At 45.9% G+C, this 20,221-nt stretch overlaps 1 protein-coding gene across 3 annotated transcripts in view; it reads right to left on the bottom strand.

The window, feature by feature from the left end:
* Nucleotides 1-20,221, bottom strand: part of LOC138300212 (restin homolog) — an 898,198-nt gene that overhangs the window by 110,958 nt on the left and 767,019 nt on the right. The window contains exon 19 of one of the 3 annotated variants that reach the window (XM_069239252.1): nucleotides 8,498-8,610. The exons of the other annotated variants lie outside the window; for them this stretch is intronic. Within the exon in view, the coding sequence (XP_069095353.1) occupies nucleotides 8,605-8,610 (6 nt within the window). The 3' untranslated portion in view covers nucleotides 8,498-8,604. Of the gene's footprint in view, nucleotides 1-8,497; nucleotides 8,611-20,221 lie in introns of those variants that run through there. 3 annotated transcript variants of the gene reach the window in all.

Below are 20,221 nucleotides of genomic sequence, written 5' to 3' on the forward strand. Positions count from 1 at the left end.
ATTTGCTAACATCTAACAGATTGCTGTAGTAGGCAAGGGTTTTGTTGTTGGTTACCACCCATGACCAACCTTTTGATATAGAAGATTTTCTCTGTGTGGACCTTCTAGGAAGCTGGCCTGGTGTGTGGTGAGCGCCTATGGTGTTATCACTTATACCAGGTCCAGGTATCCCTTATTAGTGAAGTGTAGGCAGTGTCTAGGAAGCCAGGGCTCTCTAGTGGTAGCTGTGAATATGCAGCCAAGACTTATCTAGGCGACATGCAAAGCTTATGCAATACCACTATAGTCACACAGCACTTGCACACATGAAAGAACCACACAGTGTTACAAAAATAAAGGTACTTTATTATGGTAATACAAATACCAAAACACTATATAGGCAATACCCTAATTGGAGGCAAGTAAACACAATATTATGTACACATTAGAAATCAGTGATTAGCATAAAAGGCAATAGAAAGCAATGAAAGCAATAGTAAGTATGGAAGGCCCCTGGGGGGGACCAAACCATATACTAAGAAAGTGGAATACAAAAGTTGGGCCCACACCCAAGGAAGTTGAATCAGTAGAGGGGAGCTGGAGAAACTAGGAAGCTGGTTCTCCCCAAACCCACCAAAAGGACTTCAGAAAAGGTTAATCAAAAACCCAGACAAGACTGCACAAAACCAAAGGTGGATCCTGGTAGAGGAAGACCTGGAAAGGAAGGGGACCAAATCCAATTCACGTTGAAGTGTCCAGTTGTGGCAGGAGCCACTACTCACCCATCTGTGGATGTAGGACCAGGTCGACGGTGGCGAAGACAGTCAGCAGTGCAGCACTGAAGCAGCTGAAGAATTCCTGAAGCAATGCAGTGAACATCTTTTGCCAGAAGAAGGATTCCAGTCAGTCAGTGGTGTGGAAGAAGCCTCGACAAAGGCAAATGGCGTGGAAGAATAAATGCGGAGCTCCTGGGGACCAGCAAGGTCCAGGAGGACCCAACCCATAGAAGGGAGTCCTGGGTGGCCCTCAGCAGTGAGGAGAGTCACAGGAGGAGGAGGCAGCCCTCACAGGCGACCCACAGGCAGCAAGCACAGGAGTCTAGGTAAGGCCCATGCAGCACACCTAGGAAGAAGTCCCACGTCCCAGGAGAAGCATGCAGAGGGCTTTGTGTCACAGAGAAGAGTGCTGGGGGCAGGGGCTACACAGAGCCTGAAGATCCAATGGAGGAGATGCCAACAAGCCTTGGTAGCTGTAAGAGTCAGGGTACATGGGGGCCCTGTCTTGCATGGAGAGGCAAGGGCTTACCGTCTCCCAAGTTGGACAGCTGGTAGAGAGGACCAAGGGGACCATTTAAGACTACCACCTGTGATGCAGGATCCATGCAGCTCTGGAGGAGAGGAGATCCACGCAGCAGGTCGTCATTGCAGTTGGTGCCTGTGGATGCAGGGGAGTGACTCACTCAAAGGGAGATTTCTTCTTGCTTCTTGTGCAGGCTGAAGACTCGCTGCCCTCAGAGGATTCATAGACGGGGAAATGTTGCAGTTGCTGGAAGGAGCCATGGAAACAATGTTGCAAGCAGTCTCGTCTCTTTGGATGCAAATTGTCGGTTCCTGGCGGGCCAGAAGATGAAGTAAATGATGCAGAGGAGTCCAGCTGGTTTCTTGCACATAGAATCTGAGGACACCCCACCCAAGAGGGAGACTCTAAAATGCCCCGGAAGGGGGATTGGTCCTAGCAAGGTGACCACGTATCAGGAGGGGGCTGTGACGTCACCTGCCTGACCTGGCCACTCAGATGCTTCCAGGGGCCTCTGATTACCTTGGATTCAAGAAAGCAGAATCAAGTGGCTACCTGGAGGAAGTCTGGGCACCACCCTTGGGGTCGTGATGGACAGCGGAATGGTTCCTCCCCTTTCCATTATCCAGTTTCATGCCAGAGCAGGGACCGGGGGTCTCCGGGTTGGTGCAAACCAGTTTATGCAGGAAGGACACCAAATGTGCCCTTCAAAGCACACCAGTGGCTTGGGGAGGCTTCCCCTCCCAAGCCATGTAACACCTGTTTCCAAAGGAAGAGGGTGTTGCCTCCCTCTCCCAAAGGAAATCCTTTGATCTGCCTTCCTTGGCTTGAGCTGGTCAAGCAGCAGGAGGCCAGAAACCCGCCGGAAGGGTGGCAGCATCGTGGGCTGCCTGGAAATCCCCAGAAAGCAGGTAGAAGCAAAGTTGCGGGTCCTCTAAGGAGCCCCCAGAGTGCATGGATTATACAACCAATACTGGCAAAAGTATTGAGGTATGATTCCAACATGTTTGATATCAAACATGCCCAGGTTTGGAGTGACCATTATGTAGCTGGACACAGTTGACCTGTGTCCAGTACACGCATGAAATTCCATCCCCACACTTACGAAGTCCAGGAAAATGGAGCTGGAGTTTGTAGGGCATCTCTGCTTATGCAGGAGTGCCCTCACACACAGGTACCTGCACCCTGCCCTCTGGGCTAGTAGAGCCTACCATAGGGGTGACTTGCAGTGACCTGAAGTGAAAGGGTGCATGCACCTTTTCATGCAGGCTGCAATGGCAGGCCTGCAGGCACATTTTACATGGGCTCCCATGGATGGCATAATACATGCTGCAGCCCACGGGGAACCCCTGGTGCCCCAATGCCCTGGGTACCTGGGTACCATATACTAGGGACTTATATGGGGGCACCAGTCTGCCAAATGTGGGGTGTGTAAAGTCCAAGTCACCAAATTTAGAGGGAGAGGGCACAGTCACTGGGATCCTGATTAGCAGGATCCCAGTGAACATGGTCAAAACACACTGACATCAGGCAAAAAGTGGAGGTAACCATGCAAAAAAAGAGGCTACTTTCCTACAGACCTTGTTAGACCCTCGTAGGAGGGTCAGCTGTCATTTTGTTTACCTTTCTAATTTATCACTGAGAGCCTGATGGGTGTCTTATGGAAAAGCTTATCCATAAAACAGTAGGCTCAAGTTGGTTGTGTTGACAAGCTATAGGCATGATTGGTGCACTAGGAAACGTCATGTTTAGTGCCATAGGTCTGGTCTGCTCATTATGGAATGCTATGACAAAGGCAGTTGTTTTAGCTTATTTATTGTGAAAAGCATTTGCTAAAGCCAGCGAGGCTTTTGTAAATTGGCAGTTGTCACACAGTGTTGTAGGCCAAAGAGGGTTAGTTTGTTACATGTAATCTCACAGATTAATGTAGTAGGCAAGGGTGTTGGCATGGGCCACCCTCTCAGCAAACCCCAGGGGGTTTCACTGTGATGATCCATATTAGACCCTAGTTAGTGGGCTTGTATGTTGTTTTGCAAACTGTATTTTTCTACATATTTTTAATGTTTTAACTGTGTGCATGATGGTTAATTTATGTGCACTTGAAAAGGCCAGCGTTGGTTAAGATGTAAAGCCAATGGTGAAGGGTCTAGGCCATAATTCATTGGGAAAAGTCATGACAGATTCTATAGGCTCGATCTGTTTAATATGAAGCATTATAACAAAGTCAGTAGGCCAGACCTACTAATTGTGAAAAGCATGTGGTGAAGGCAGTAGGCTTTCAAGGATGGATAGATACTACACTGAGCTAAAACCTGTAGGTGAGTATTTTGTTACATGGAATCTCTCAGATTACCATAGTAGGCTAGGGTTTTGGTGTTGGTGTCCCACTCAAATGAATCATGGGGATAGAAGCTATGCACTAAAATCTTATATAATCTTTAACAGACTCTTAGGAGAGAGTATTTTGCTTTGCCAACTGTAATTGTGTATACATTTGTAATTTTATGACTGTATGCCTGATGGTTGCCTTGTGGGAAAGTTTACACTTCTGAGAGTAAGGCTGAGTTGGTTGTGGTGACAAGACAATCATAGCAGTTATAGGCCTGATGAATTCACAAGGAAACGTCATGCCAGACGCCATAGGCCTGACCTGGTTTTTATGAAAACATGATGACAAAGGCAGTAGGCCTGGCTTTTTTGTGAAATGATTTGTTACGATCAATAGGCCTCTAACAGTGAATTGATTTCCCATTATGTTACAGGCTGTAAGCAGGTATATTATTACATGTGATCTCACACACTACAGCAGTAGGCAAGGATTTAGTGTTAGTCACCTTCTCTGGCAAGCCCTGGGAGTAGAGGACTTTCATTGTAATGATTCTTGTTACGCCTTATTGAGAGGGTATATATTTTTTTGCCAACTGCAATTCTGTATATATTTGTATTTTTCTAAGTATATTCATGATGGCTGCCAGTTTATGTGCACTTCAGTAGACCTGCATTGGGTACAGTATCAGATCAATGGTAAAAGCCATAGGTCTCATCAATTCACTGGGTAAAGGTATGTCAGATTCCTTAGGTGTGATCTGTTTATAATGAAATATTACTACAAAGCAAGTAGGTTTTACCTAGTGTGAAAAGCATCTGTTAAACAGTGTAGATTTTTAAGGGTGGATTAGTCTTACACTACGCTAAAACTTGTAGACAGGTATCCTGTTACACAGAATTTAATGGATTACAGTAGTAGGCAAGGGCTTTGGTGTTGGTGACCTGCCCGAACAAACAATGGGGATAGATGATTTGCAATATGGTTTATTTATGCTTTGTTAGCAAAGATTTTATATTGTTCTGACAAAGGAAATGTATAATGTTAATATCTTACAACTGACGTGTGTCTTGTGGGAAAGCTTAAGCCAACACAGTAGGTCTGAGTTCATTATAGTGACAAGCTAACAAACAAGGCTACAGAACTGATTGTTTATTATGAAAGGTGACAATAAATCCAATAGACCAGTGATACTGGCTGTGAAAAGCATTTGTTAAAGTCAATATGCATTTAATAGCGGATAGTTATTACTATGAATTAGAGACTACAGACTGATACTCTCCCCCCTCCACCCCCCCCCAGGCTGATCTCGGTCCAGCCTAATTATTTAATTTTTTGGGGGGGAGGGGAGCTGCCTGGCCTTCCTTCCGTATGACCGATCTTGGCCCCCAGGACCCCATCCACCAGGGCCTGGCCATGTGATCTAGGTGCCCCCAAGGGCACTAAGTGATACTGTTGGGGTTCGCGGCGGAAGCTTGAAGGCCTCCGCGGTCCCAGCTGGCTCCCCACCTCTCGTGGGAGAGCTGCTTTAGCAGCTCCCTTTCTGTGAGACCAATGTTTCCTCTGTTTCCCTGCCTGCATCTGTGTGGGTAGGGAAACAGAAGAACCTCCACTTGCATGAAGTGAGAGCTGTTTGACAGCTCTCACTTTATCCAAGGGTCCAAAGGGAGTGTTTGCTGTGACTTGGTGGGAGCTCACAGCAAACAGCTATGTCCCGGGGGGTGGGCACCCCAGGACATAGCAGAAGCCAGCTCTGGAGAGTGGTGGATCCTGGGCCCTTACTGGCTCCTCAAAGAAGGGCAAGTGGCCCCCCTCCACCTAAAATAGCCCCAGGGACAGTTTTTGGGCAGTGCGAGCGGTGCAGCAGCACCAGGCGCTGACCTCAGGAGGCGTTGTGTTTAGCAATAACTTGCAATTTAAAGGCACCTGCTGAAAAGTTTCTGGTGTGCATCCAGCCTTCAGGAAACAATTTAAATGTCAAGATACCTCTTGTGATTAATGTTCCTGATAGAGAGAGAGATGTGAGTTTTGCCTAGTGGCAGTTTTGACTCAACATAAAGTAGCATAGAGGGTTAATATGCCTGCTGCAAAAAACAGAACCATGGGGCTTATTTAAGAAAAGTGGCGCTACACATAGTGCAGTGCTACTTTTCTTGCACCCCTTTAGCGCCCCCCTAAGGCCACCATGTGTGCGTCATATTTAAAATACGGCACACCATGGCGGTAGCTAGGGAACTAACGTCAGGATTTTTTATGCTATTCCGGCGCTTTGCAGGATTAGCAACAAAAATGTTGACGCTAATCCTGAGAAGCACCCAGAGGCCCCTTTGTAACCAATGGAAGTCTCCTCTTTAATGCCTGCTCTGAGCAGGTGTTAAAAGTGCCGGAAACAAATGACGCAAAGAAATCTGTCAATTGCTCCGCACAATTGTTTTGGCCCACCTAACGGGGGGATGCCACCTTTGCATACATTATGCCTGGCGCAGGCATAATGTAGAGCAAAGGGTTACAAAGTGGCACAATGCATGCATTGCGCCACTTTGTAAATATGGCGCAGCGTTTTTGGCATTCTAATGCCACATTAACTTAAAAAAACATGACACTAATGTGAATTTTTAAGAGTTTTAAAACTGTATTTCCTTACTAAAATGTCCCTGTAACAGTTGTGTTTTTCAGTGAACTTTTAGGTTTTTAATACTACTTCCTAACTATAACGTCCCTGTAACCTGGGTGTGTGAATGGGAGTGTGTGTGGTGTGTGTATGAGTATATGTGTGTGTCTGTGAGCTGGCATATGTGTTTTTTTTTTATTGGAGTCTGGATCTCCGGATCTGGGAGGATCCAGGTGGAACCATGGATCATCGCATGCTCAAAAAAAACAAAAATGCCTATGAGGGGTCTCTCACGGACCCCTTCATCTGTCCCTTGTGGTCAGGGTAACTCTACCCTGACCCCTTGTATCACATGTAAATTTTAGTTTCGCCGCTGGGAACCGAAGTCCGATGAACAAACTGGCGGCCGCAACTTTCCTATCAGGTTGCGGCCAGCCAATCACCCCAGAACTTTCCAGACAGCACCTGGAGTGAATGGCAAACTAGTTTTGAAAATTTTGTGTAGATTCACCAAAGTTACTAGAAAAACATAAAACTCTTTTCCTATGGAAATTAGGTCCTAACTATAACTACCTACTGGTGACTGTCAGTAGGTAATATATATTGAGAAAGGCTGTAAAGCTGAAGCACATTATCTGTGGTATTGAAAAATAAAGAATGTTCACAGTGAAGGAGAGCCTGGATTTATTTGTTTTGCATGAGATGGTCATGGATCCCACAATCTGTTTATGGCACCAACGCACGAAGGTGGAAGTGATGGGTATAACGTGGTCGCCAGTAGGTATAGTTAGGACCATCTTTCCATAGAAAAATCTTTTTTGACTTGCCTATATCTTTGGTGTTGTTTGACGAATCTACACTAAGTTTTCCAAAAAAGTGTGTCATCGATTCTTATTGCAGATCGAAGGTTTAGGGGTGTTCTGTCAAGGGTGGGCCAAGAAAAAGGGGGGGAGGGGAGGTGGAGGGTCAAAAAAGTGTATTTCCCATGTTAATTCCCATGGACTCTTTAGACATGCATACGGCCAAAACTGCTGAATGGAATTACACCAGATTTGGCTGAAAGGTAACTGTTGGTACGCAGATGGGACTTTTTTATTTTTATTTGGGGTAAATTCCTACAGTAGTTTAGGAGAAATTAAGGAAAATCCAAATTTGTAAATCTAAGATCACAAGTAATTTGTGACTGATTCACAACTATTTACGAATGCGCTTACAAATAGAAGTGCTGTAATTGACTGGCCACAACCTGAATGGAAAGTTGAGGCTGCCCTTTTAAGGTCCCGGAACATGGTCCCTGGGCGTGAAAAACAAAATGAAAAGTAGCATAAGGTGTCAGGGTGGAAGAACCCTGCCCCAGGGGAGTGATATAGGAGTATCCGAAACTCAAATTATGGGTTTAAAATTATTATTTTTTTTCCACCTCGTGCGATATTCACGAATAAGTCACAACTTTCAGAGCAGGTCCCCACCTCCCATGTAACATCACCATGAATTTGCGAATATTCAAGAATATCTGCGAATAAGCAAAACACATTTTTAAAAACCACTCAGACTCATTCATACACTAATTAATTCACTCATAGACGCACTTAGAGACTCATGCTCTCATTCACACACCCACTGACACTAATGTGTCCACTCAGACTCACACACCCACTTCCAGACCCATTCAGACACCCACGCACCAAGTCACAGATCCACTGCCAGAGTCAGGCCTTGTGCCAACCCTCACTGCGCACAGCAGAAGGCCCTGCGCGTCGGTGGTAGGATTAACGTACAGTAATTAAAATTACTTTACGTTAATGAAACATAGAAATTCACTGAAAAAAAACCCAAAGGTTACAGGGATGTTATAGTTAGGGTCTGAATTTACTTGTACAAAACCATAGAAGTTTCGCAGTTAGCGTTATTTCAAGTAACTATAACTCACGCCTTCACCATGCATAGCTAATTACTCCACACATTATATCATTGATGACACCTATGACATCTTAGATATTACCACTGCAACATTTGCAGTGAAATTATTGATGAGAAAACTGTGCATGGGGGGGTTTGAGTTAAAGTTTCCTGAGGGCACGAGTTATAGTTATATGTGCGCCACTCCACTCACAGAAATAGAGCATTACCTAAAGTTCAAAAACGTAGTCTTGAAAAGAACATACACTTTTAATTCAAATTTACATTATCCAATCACAGCAAACATAAATAAAGAATCTACATAAAGTAAAAACCCTCCGTAATTACACAATAATAGTCAAATTACATTATCCAAACTAGTATAACCAAACATCAAAGATCTGTGAAAAATTGAGAACCATCCGTGGTCATAAAGTTACAGCCAACACGTGTTTCGTCAAGGGAAATTCTTATAAAATCCCGAGCGGCTTCTTCAGGGCTGAAAAGTTTTAAAACAAATTAATATAGTTAGGAACCAAAATGCTCAAACCAATAATTGCTCAATACATTCGATAGAACCCCAATTGAAGACACCAATGTGAAGGAATCATATACAGAAACCTTTATGATGCTTCACGTGAATATTAATTAAACTACAAAGTTAAAGAAACAAGAGGTGAAAGACCCCAGACAAAAAATATTTAGAAGTGCTCCCCCTAAGAATTTTTTTATTTGCACTCCAATCTTATATCCTACCAAACCTCCACTGAACTTCAAATACTAATAGCATGCATTTCCAATTCCATGCGCGCTTACCCTTGTGTCAACAAATAACTATATGAAACTCTAAATAGTACCTCATAATAAGAAAAAGCCTAGAGAATCCATTGATAGTTGTCCGTTATTTGTAAAATGCTGTATATATTTCTTATCGCAGGATGAGTGCTCCAAATCTACCAAATAAGCACAAAAAAAAGTCCAAGAAAATAAAAGTATCAGAAGTGAGCACCCAGTAAATCACAAGAACCAGGGGACCAATGTGCCTGACACCAAGTTAACGTGTACAATACCTGAAATCCAGCATCCAAAAAAAGGACAAATAATGTGTCCTCAGTATTGTGGTAGATTCGTCTTTCTATTCAACTGTAAAAATGTAACCAAATTCACTGAGTAACCATTAAATATATATCAAAACTCTGGTTTCACACACAATATACTCTGGTAGAAAGCCAACAATTAGTCACCCGAAACTCACCTAATGTTTATAGAGTCATATCAGTAAGCGGCGTTCACATGTATTAAGGAAACGCCGACCGCGAGTACGCGTAGCGGCTGCACCGCGCGACTGAACCAGGAAGTAAATACACTTCCGGGACAGCCGTGCGGTGCTATCATGAAGACAAAAGACAGACTCAGTGCTTGCTTCTGTATAGTCGGAACAGAAACAGGCCCAATCACAAAAACAAATGCTAGGCAAACATGTATACGAAATATTAAAGCACCCATCGTAAATTTTGAAAAGCAGACTAATATCTACATCTATTACTCGAAACAAAAACACTCACTGGGCATCCATCGAATGTTGGCCTCAGATGTAAAAACCACCAATAGACCATGTTCTCCCATTGTACAAATCGAAAATAAATAATGACCAAACAGCCCTGTGAAGTGAAATTGCACCAACCATAAATCCAATGCCTATAAGGTTGTATAGATTATTGTTATATTTATTAACCTTTCCTCTCAAGGTCCCCTGATGTCCTTTGGCTACAACTAGTGATTTGTTAAGCTGGTAGTTAGGAGATCTTATCAATAGTTCGTACCACATCAGTATATTATATTCAAATGTTGTGAATACTACTGAATTAATTAAGAGCCCAACTCCGAATTCTGAGAAGCATCCAAGGATAAGCAGTATTAGAGAGGCAGATCAAACAAAATACCCATCCAAACACTGACCCAATGAATATATATTACTAATAGTGTAAACCAATGAATACCACCCAAGACCAAAATAGATGATATCTCACCAAATACTCACAGAAACCATTAATGGAGACAAGGAAAAATGTGTTAGAGAATTTTGGTTCATAACCGTATATCAGGTTATCATGACACGAGAGACATTTGCATACAGTCAACAATATATCATACACATGTATAAGTACAAACAGTAAAACCGCAATCACATGACATGTACAGTACAAAATTTTGTCAAAATTATTCAGAAGACCGTTATCCCAGGAAGAACTCTAGTTCCCTATCTGAGTTGAGACCTGATTCCACCGCCCTCAACCTCGTAATCCACAGTGCCTCTTTTTTACGTAAGGCTAGTTCTCTGTTGCCCCCCCTTGGGTCCCCCCCTCGGGTCTCTAGGGACATGTTCCAGACCAAACATGGTGTTAATTCAGTAGTATTCACAACATTTGAATATAATATACTGATGTGATACGAACTATTGATAAGATCTCCTAATTACCAGCTTAACAAAACACTAGTTGTAGCCAAAGGACATCAGGGGACCTTGAGAGGAGAGGTTAATAAAGATAACAATAATCTATACAACCTTATAGGCATTGGATTTATGGTTGGTGCAATTTCACTTCACAGGGATGTTTGGTCATTATTTATTTTCGATTTGTACAATGGGAGAACATGGTCTATTGGTGGTTTTTACATCTGAGGCCAACATTCGATGGATGCCCTGTGAGTGTTTTTGTTTCGAGTAATAGATGTAGATATTAGTCTGCTTTTCAAAATTTACGATGGGTGCTTTAATATTTCGTATACATGTTTGCCTAGCATTTGTTTTTGTGATTGGGCCGGTTTCTGTTCCGACTATACAGAAGCAAGCACCGAGTCTGTCTTTTATCTTCATGATAGCATTGCACGGCTGTCCCGGAAGTGTATTTACTTCCTGGTTCAGTCGCGCGGTGCAGCCGCTACACGTACTTGCGGTCGGCGTTTCCTTAATACATGTGAACGCCGCTTACTGATATGACTCTATAAACATTAGGTGAGTTTCGGGTGACTAATTGTTGGCTTTCTACCAGAGTATATTGTGTGTGAAACCAGAGTTTTGATATATATTTAATGGTTACTCAGTGAATTTGTTTACATTTTTACAGTTGAATAGAAAGACGAATCTACCACAATACTGAGTACACATTACTTGTCCTTTTTTTTGGATGCTGGATTTCAGGTATTGTACACGTTAACTTGGTGTCAGGCACATTGGTCCCCTGGTTCTTGTGATTTACTGGGTGCTCACTTCTGATACTTTTATTTTCTTGGACTTTTTTTTTGTGCTTATTTGGTAGATTTGGAGCACTCATCCTGCGATAAGAAATATATACAGCATTTTACAAATAAATGACAACTATCAATGGATTCTCTAGGCTTTTTCTTATTATGAGGTACTATTTAGAGTTTCATATAGTTATTTGTTGACACAAGGGTAAGAGCGCATGAAATTGGAAATGCATGCTATTAGTATTTGAAGTTCAGTGGAGGTTTGGTAGGATATAAGATTGGAGTGCAAATAAAAATTTTCTTAGGGGGAGCACTTCTAAATATTTTTTGTCTGGGGTCTTTCACCTCTTGTTTCTTTAACTTTGTAGTTTAATTAATATTCACGTGAAGCATCATAAAGGTTTCTGTATATGATTCCTTCACATTGGTGTCTTCAATTGGGGTTCTATCGAATGTATTGAGCAATTATTGGTTTGAGCATTTTGGTTCCTAACTATATTAATTTGTTTTAAAACTTTTCAGCCCTGAAGAAGTCGCTTGGGATTTTATAAGAATTTCTCTTGACAAGACGTGTTGGCTGTAACTTTATGACCACGGATGGTTCTCAATTTTTCACAGATCTTTGATGTTTGGTTATACTAGTTTGGATAATGTAATTTGACTATTATTGTGTAATTACGGAGGGTTTCTACTTTATGTAGATTCTTTATTTATGTTTGCTGTGATTGGATAATGTAAATTTGAATTAAAAGTGTATGTTCTTTTCAAGACTACGTTTTTGAACTTTAGGTAATGCTCTATTTCTGTGAGTGGAGTGCCGCACATATTATCTTGTCAGTGGGGTTTTGTAAACCTGTAGGGATTGGGTGCTCTCCCTGGTGCAGGCACCCCTCGTTGGACACCAAAACTTTTTATGATTTAGGATCCTGAGCGCCTGCTGTACCCTAAATATTTCACCCCATTAGTCAGTTCACGAGTTATAGTTACTTGAAATAACTTTCACTACAACTGCTGAATTTCTATGGTTTTGTACGAGTAAATTCAGAACCTAACTATGACGTCCCTGCAACCTTTGTTTTTCTACAGTGTATATGAGTGTATATATACACATATACACACACACACACAAAAATATATATACATACATATATATATATATATATATATATATACACATACACACACACACACACACACATATGTATACATACATACACACATCCATATAAGTACATAAGGCCTTTCTTTGGGTCAGCTCTATTTTGCCATTGGTCAGTCTGAGTGTCATTTCTTCTCCGTATCCATCCATGGCAGTGTAGTGAAAGGCGTAATTGTATAGTCCACATCAGTCATTGTCTCTCTTGCCATGTGAATGATGGCATTTTCTGATTATATGCGCCCACCCACCTGAGGGTGCTTCACAATCAGGCTGGGTTGGTCAGACACTTAGGGCCTGAGGTAGATGTTGGCGGTAATGGTCCCGCCGTCAGTTTTCTGACTGAAAACCTGTCTGCCGTCTTGGTGGTTAGCCTGCCAGATTTACATGTTGGCAGTACAATAGGCAAAAACCTGCATTATTCCAGCTGTCTCAACCAAGAAACTCTGCCATAGGAAATAGTAGCTGGTGGTGGGATCCATCTATCTTTACCATTGTGCAGGTCTTGATGTGCCTTACCGCCAAGCCACCTGTGGTGGTCTGACCTTCACACCCGAGTTGGCAGAGTCAGGAGGGAAATGAGGTAAAAACATACCCTTTTCCCCGATTCCACTCCCACTTTTTGACTGGACATGACTAGACAATACCTTCTGTCCCTCCTGCCGGTGGACAATGTAGAAAATACTCCTCCACCCCAATCGCCGGACTCGAAGGTAGGGAACACGCATTGCCAATTTACTTTATGTGGGCACCACATATGAGCTCAGGACCACTGCAACCATGTACATGCCACAGTAATTTTTTTAAATTACTGTGATATTGTTGGAAGGGGAGTCATTAGTTGAGTTGCCTGCACAAGTAATGGGTCCGCACGCGACCACCACTGGGAACCAAACACCCCATTGTAGCGCTTGACTCTCATAGGGTAGCGTTGCTGAGCAGCCCAAGGCTTACTCAAGGGAGGTGGTGTGGGCTAGTAATACCCATTCATGAGCACACAAGCATGACTCTCAATAAATGATTGTCCAGTCGGTGCTTTTTCTTTTGATAAAGTAAAAGTACATTTATTACTCACACACACACTACTCAATACTATGCAACAATCTACAAATATACACAAAGTGATGGAATCACTCTGGGAGGACATTGTGTAATCTCTCATGTCTCCTCCGAGGGAGGATATAATCCAGCAACCCACATGGCAAAACAATCCCCGGTGTCCCCGTAAAACATCTGAACATTTGACAGTAATGTGGAATGAACACACCTACATCTGCAATTAAGTACATCTATCTTGCCAAGAGATAGCTGTCAGTCTCATTATTCACATTAGCATCAACAGGGAACATATAGGACCATATTTAAGCAATTTCACCATTAGGATTACTTTTAGATTACTTTTGGATTATTTTTGGATTATTTTCATATTACTCCTAGTTTCCCATCAAATAACAGTTGAATACATTGGGTAATACCAGCCTACACCTCTAATAGGCACAGCCCCACAAGCCAGAACAAATGTCCACATAAGCGTGTGCTCTAACAACATGTAGAACCCTTGGGGGGTTATCATTCCTTTGTCCCACCCTACCTAGGGTGGGGACACAAACTGCGTTGGGGGAGGCTTCGCTGCTTCTGCAGCTCCCCCTGTCCATGGGCATGGGCATGGGTTTGATGGTGGCCCCATCTCCCTGGGACCACCACAAGCTGGTTTAGGGGACTAAACCCCTGCTCATGCCCCGCAAAGCATGCTGGGGCGGCCGCATATGAGATGAGCGGCTCTACCACTGTGCCGGGGAGAGCCGCCGTGCCGGCAAAACCGATGCTTCTTCCAGGGGGGTGCCTGGTCCAAACCAGTAAATGCTACCCTGTTGCAGGGCAGCGCAGGGAGCCCACCCCTGGCCGCCCGACAGCTCCCCGCACGGCCAGCACCTCCGTGTGCTGCCGCGGAAGCTGGCCTTCTCTGTGCTGTCTGCCCGCTCCGTTGGGCAGACGCGTGCAGGCTCGCGGCCGGACGGGCCATTTGGGGGAGTGCAACGGCAGTCCTGCCTTCCTCCATGACAGCTGTGGGGCCCCGGGATGGGGTCCGGGGCCCCTCCACACCTCCACGGGGAGCGCAGCGGCACTCTCTGAAGTCCTTCTCCACTTAGGGCCCTGGGATGGGGTATGGGTATGGGGCCCACCCACGACTCCACGGGGAGCGCGATGGCGCTCCCCGATGCCACCTTCCCTGTTGGGGCCCCGGGATGGAGTCCGGGGCCCCAGTGATTTTCACGGGGGTGTGACGGCGACCCCCGACATGACTACGGCTGGGGCCCCTGGATGGGCTCTAGAACCCCTCAGATCCATCTTCACGGGGAGCACGACGGCGCCCCCCCGACTCCTCCTTCCTGGGATGGTGTCCAGGCCCTTCTTCACCATTTTCATGGGGAGCGCAATGGCGCTCCCTAACTTTTCTTTGGCTGCATGGGGCCCCGGTATGGGGTCCAGGGTCCCTACCCACCGCGGCGGGGGGGTGCGTGACGGCACCCCCCCATCAAATCAAAACAGGCCAGGCATCACGGGGCCCCGGGTTGGGGTCCAGGGCCCCTTCCTCTTCCAGAGGGGGGGTGTGACGGCACTCCCCTCGCTTCTCTTCCTCCTGGGGCAGCGCCCAGGCCCTGGCCCACCCCGGGGGCACAGTCTGGAGCAGCGGCAGAGGCCTACGTGCTTCGTTGCTGCTTCTCAAAAGGTCAAAGGTCTCAATCCTTCTTCCCTGGATATCTCAGGCCCCCAAGGGCCAATTTTCATCATTCCAGTGTCGTTTCACTCCTGGTGACAAGCCCTTGCCACCAGGAGCACTCTCCTTAGGCCTCCTGACCTTGAAAGGTCCCAGATCATAGGGAGCCAGTCCCACTGACTCCCTATGGCAGCCTTTCCTCTGGGTTCCCTCTTTTCCTTCTGGGCAACGTGCTCTCCTTGCGCTAGCCCAGTCCTTCCCCCAACTAGTCCTCTGTGGGGATAAGGGGGCCAGCTTGCGTGGCCCTGGCATTCGCCTCGCTGACCTGGAGTCCTTCAGGGGCAGAGTCCCTGCCCCAGGGGCAGTCAGGCGGTTCTTCCTCCCAGGTGTCCATGACGCCTGTCTGCAGTCCCAGTGTCCAGCAGTAAAGCACCGCCAAGAGAGAGCTCTCCCCTGTGCAGGACCTTTTAAGTGGGGGTGGAAGTGTACAGCAGGTCTGCACCTCTGGCCTATCCAGATGTGCCACATCACTTTCTTGCCCCCGTCCCTACTTCTTGCACAGTCTTCTGGGATAGCTCAAAATGGCATCCTCCAGGAGTTAGTTGCCACATGTGCTCTGAAAGTCTCAGCCCCTCCTCACTGACATTCCTCACAGGGCCTCTCAAGCCTGCTCCTGGCACGGAATGACAGCTGGCTGATTGATTGATGGCAGGCCCTGCTCAAGCAACTGAACAGAGCAGTAACTGAGTCAGAGAAAGATGACATCCATGGATGACCCATAAGTTGTACAACTATGCTCTTGTAACCTACTGCATCATTCTTTTCTTACAGGTTACAGTGTACTTTGGTGTGACTCTGGTCTCGGTGGACCCCAGAGGACTGGAGTTGCACCCTAGGCCCTCCTTTCCCATTGACATTTAATGGAGTATCCCCACAATGCAAATACTTTAAGCACACTGACATTGGCATTTAACGGAGTGTCCCTACAGTGAAAAGACAGTAAGCACACTACTCTCCCTCACATGTGTACACCCCTCTCATGAGACCTACTCCAGGTCACCACCCACTCTGCATAGTTCCTCCTGCACCAGACTTACCTAAGCGCAGTTCTTGGCCTGTGCACACCAGGAATCCTCTCCCCACAGCCCTCACATGGGTGTACATCCATGTGCACACAATCACATGTAACCCGCCCGGGGCCTCCTGCCCTTGCTGCGTCACAGCACCCTTTCCTTAGCAAGGCAGCAGTGGCGGTAAACAAGTGCAGTCCATTTTACCATGTGTTTACTGTGCGTGAGTCCCCTCGCAGTAAAACGTTTTTTTTAAAAGTGGTCAAAAAGCGAAAGATCATGGCAGATCTGATGGTCAAAACCGTCCTCTAACAGATATGCATATGTAGGGAACACAATTGTGTCGGACATGGATGGGGACACACTGCTACAAGACATATGTGGCATTCATTGCTAAACGGATGCTGGCACACAATGACGTTACAATCACATTTGTCAACTGTGTCTATGTATGCACATTGCAAGGGGATCTTTACCTGTGATGTTGTGCATCCTTTAGTGTGAGACTGTACGTGTATGTGTGTGATGTGATGTGATTGGTTGGTTGAGGTGGAGGGAACTGGAGGGGGTGATTGTGTGAGCATCTGCCACTTGCATATGGGTCTGAGGTTGTTGTGTTTGGTTGTGTGTTGTTTTGGTGTGTGCAACACCCATGTGAGTGTTGTTGTGTGGCGGTCATTGTGGTGATGTGTGTAGTTGTGCATGTGTGTGTTTGTGTAGATGAGTGTGTAATTGTGTTGGTTGTTGTGGTTGTGTCGTATGTGGGTACAGTGTTGATAGTGTGTGTATGTTGTGTCATGAATGTATCGCAATGTGTTATAAGCATGTACGTGTTGCGTGGTGGTGGAATGGCAAATGATAATGGTGAATATTGTGTGTTGTGCCATGTGTTCTGCAGGTAGGCACATATGGCTAAGGTACAGTGTGTGTGTGTATGAGAGACGTACCTCTATTCAGTGTGTGTGTGTGTGTGTGTGTGTGTGTGTGTGTGTGTGTGTGTGTGTGTGTGTGTGTATGTATGTATGAGAGACGTACCTCTATTCCATAGCCACTGCCATTGTACAATGTCCATTGGATCCAGCGACGGCCTCCCTCTGTCGGCAATCTGCCAGGAGTACACTGCCTGCAGGATTTGGCGGGAACTCACAAGACTGACAGCTAGGAAGAGCACTCCGTCATGGCAGTTGGCGGCTCCGCCCCAAAACACCTAAACACAGCAGGTGGAACACTGTTGACCTGACTGTGTTTTGGGGTCCGCCGCCTAACGGATTCACAGAAACACCGCCAAGATCTCAATCAGGCCCTTAATTCTCACTTTTCTCCTTTTGTAGTCCCCCTTTCCCTTCTTTGCTTCGCCTATTATTATTTAATTGTTTTCTTAAGAGGAAACTACAGCTGTCTATGTGTATTATTTTAAATTATCTTGCATTTATTACTGAGTTTGTGTCCGTTTTATTGTGGTTGTGTCAGAGGCTGAATGCAATAAGAACGAGTCAGTGGATGGATGAATGAATGCAAAGATGACAGAGTACATCTATGATGACTTACTGAGTGCCTAAACCCATCAATGACACAAAAGGCACTTTTCATTCTTAAGCCAGACCAACTAGCAGTGTGAATACTGTAGGATGCTGGCTCTGTATATACTATACCAAAGTAAGGTATAGTGTGTACAGAGTCCAATGGATCCCAGAGGCTTTACAGAGGCAAACGTAGATAATACTAATGCTCTCTTTTGTGGTAGTGTAGGTGAGCAGTTAGGCTTATCAGAGAGTAGTGCTTAGCATTTGTTGACACACACACACAAGAAATGAGACACACACTCAATGACTAATGTCAGTCCAATGTTTATACATTAAAAATATACTTTGTTACTTTTATTCTGGAACTAAAAGGATCTTTGTTGCAGGTAAGCAGAGTTTCAAGAATGTATCACTTTCAAATATCAAATGCACTTTGGTTGTAAATTGACAGTGAAGATAAGTTTAGTTAAGCAATACTTTTCAATAACAAAAGCAGACAGTGCAAAAATCATTGAAGGCAATACAGTCCGGGGGGGGGGGGGGGGGGGGGGAGAGTGCAAGCACAGTTTACAGGTAAGTACTTGACGTAGGGTCCCATATTTCGGGGGTTTAGGTATCCACAGGACAAGGTTCAAGGGGACACCACGAGTGCACCACCAGCAACAGTGCCGACCGGGTGCAGAGGTCAAAGGTGGTGTCAGGTGCCCAATGGAGACTGGGGGCACTTAGAAAGGAACGGTTTGCAGGTAGGTACTTGCGCTTCAGGGCACAGGCCCTAGGAGTTTTGATCAGCACCGGGGGGCCACAGATCATCACCAAATATACACCCTCTGCAGCCCGGGGACGGCTGGGTGCAAGGTGCAAACACAGTGTTGGGCACCCAATGCAATACAATGAGGATCTCCGGGTTCACAAAAGAGGCTGCAGGCTTGGTCCATGGAGTTGGAAGGAGTGGATCAGTGGCTGGGCAGGTAAGTTGGGAAGCCACTGGACGTTGGTGGACCATCGACGGGGTTACCTAAGGCCAGAGGGGGTGCGGGTGCAGGGGTACCTTTTGACTCAGGAATTCTTCACCGAACAGGGGAGTGCTCTGGATTAAGGCTGCAGGCATTGTCATGTTGGTCAGGAGGGGTCAACCCACTGTTGATTCATGGTCTGAATCGCTGAGGGACCTTCTCTGGACCGGTGGGCCACTTGGACTCAGGCGGTAGGCGTTGAGTGCAGAGTGGGCAGGACCCGCGGTTCCGGTGGGCACTGGAGTCCTTGTTGGAGGTTTCTTTGTGGACGGGGTCGCTGTACTCAGGAGTACTTGGTCTTTAGGGAAGGCAGGCAGTCCTCAAAGGGTTTGTTTATGTCACTGGGCCTGCAGGATGAGTAATCTTTTGTAACAAGAGTCTTGGAACTGCAAACCGGCTGGTAGGGCTGGGGCCAAATCAGTTGTCGTCTGAAGTCTTTACTGCTGGTGCAGCTCTTCCATCCTTCTTCTTCTTCAGGTCACCAAGAATGTGAAAAGCAGCGCTCAGGGGTGCCCTTAAATACTAAATTTAGGGGCATCACATAGGTTGGAGGGCAGTCGCCAATGACTACTGACCCTGAGGGTGACTACACCCTTCCGGTGCCCACTCCCTTTGGGGAGTGGGACACATTCCTAACCCTATTGGCTATCATTCTCCAAAGCAAGATGGAGAATTCTGAAGAAAGGGGTTCACATAAGCTCTGGGCACCCTAGGGGTGGTCCCGGCTGTGGTGGACACTCCTTCTCATCTTACTAATTTTCCTGTTGGACCTGCTGCCAAAAGTGCGGGTTAATCTGAGGGGGGGCGGGGATCTCCACGGGCTGGAGTGCCCTGATCCAGCATAACAAAAGGCGGGAGCCTTTGAGGCTCACCACCAAGAGTTGCTGTTCCTGCAAGGGGGTGGTGTGAAGCACCTCCACACAGAGCAGGCTTTGTACCCAACTCCCGAGAACACAAAGACTCTCACCTCATGGGGTCAGAAACTTGTCTGGTGGTGGCAAGCTGGCAGAGACCGGTCAGCCACACACTAGTGAGTGTGTGCAATGGCAATGTGCATGCGTTTGGGGAAGGGTCCCTCAGAGTGGCATAATACATGCTGCTGCCCTTAGGGACCCTCTATGGCCACAGGACCCTTGGTACCACTGGTACCTTTTACAAGGGACTTAGCTATGTGCCAGAGTTGTGCCAACTGTGGAAGCAAAGGTACAGTTTAGGGAAAGAACACAGGTGCAACAGGAGATGGGGCCTGGTTAGCAATATCCCAGCACACTCAGTCAAGTTAGCATCAGATACCAGGCAAAATGTGTGGGTGGGGGGTGACCATGCCAAAAAGGGTCCTTTTCCTACACAACCCCCTCCCAAATGAAAGAGGAT

Source organism: Pleurodeles waltl, chromosome 6 (assembly GCF_031143425.1).
Source record: "Pleurodeles waltl isolate 20211129_DDA chromosome 6, aPleWal1.hap1.20221129, whole genome shotgun sequence".
Taxonomy (NCBI): domain Eukaryota; kingdom Metazoa; phylum Chordata; class Amphibia; order Caudata; family Salamandridae; genus Pleurodeles; species Pleurodeles waltl.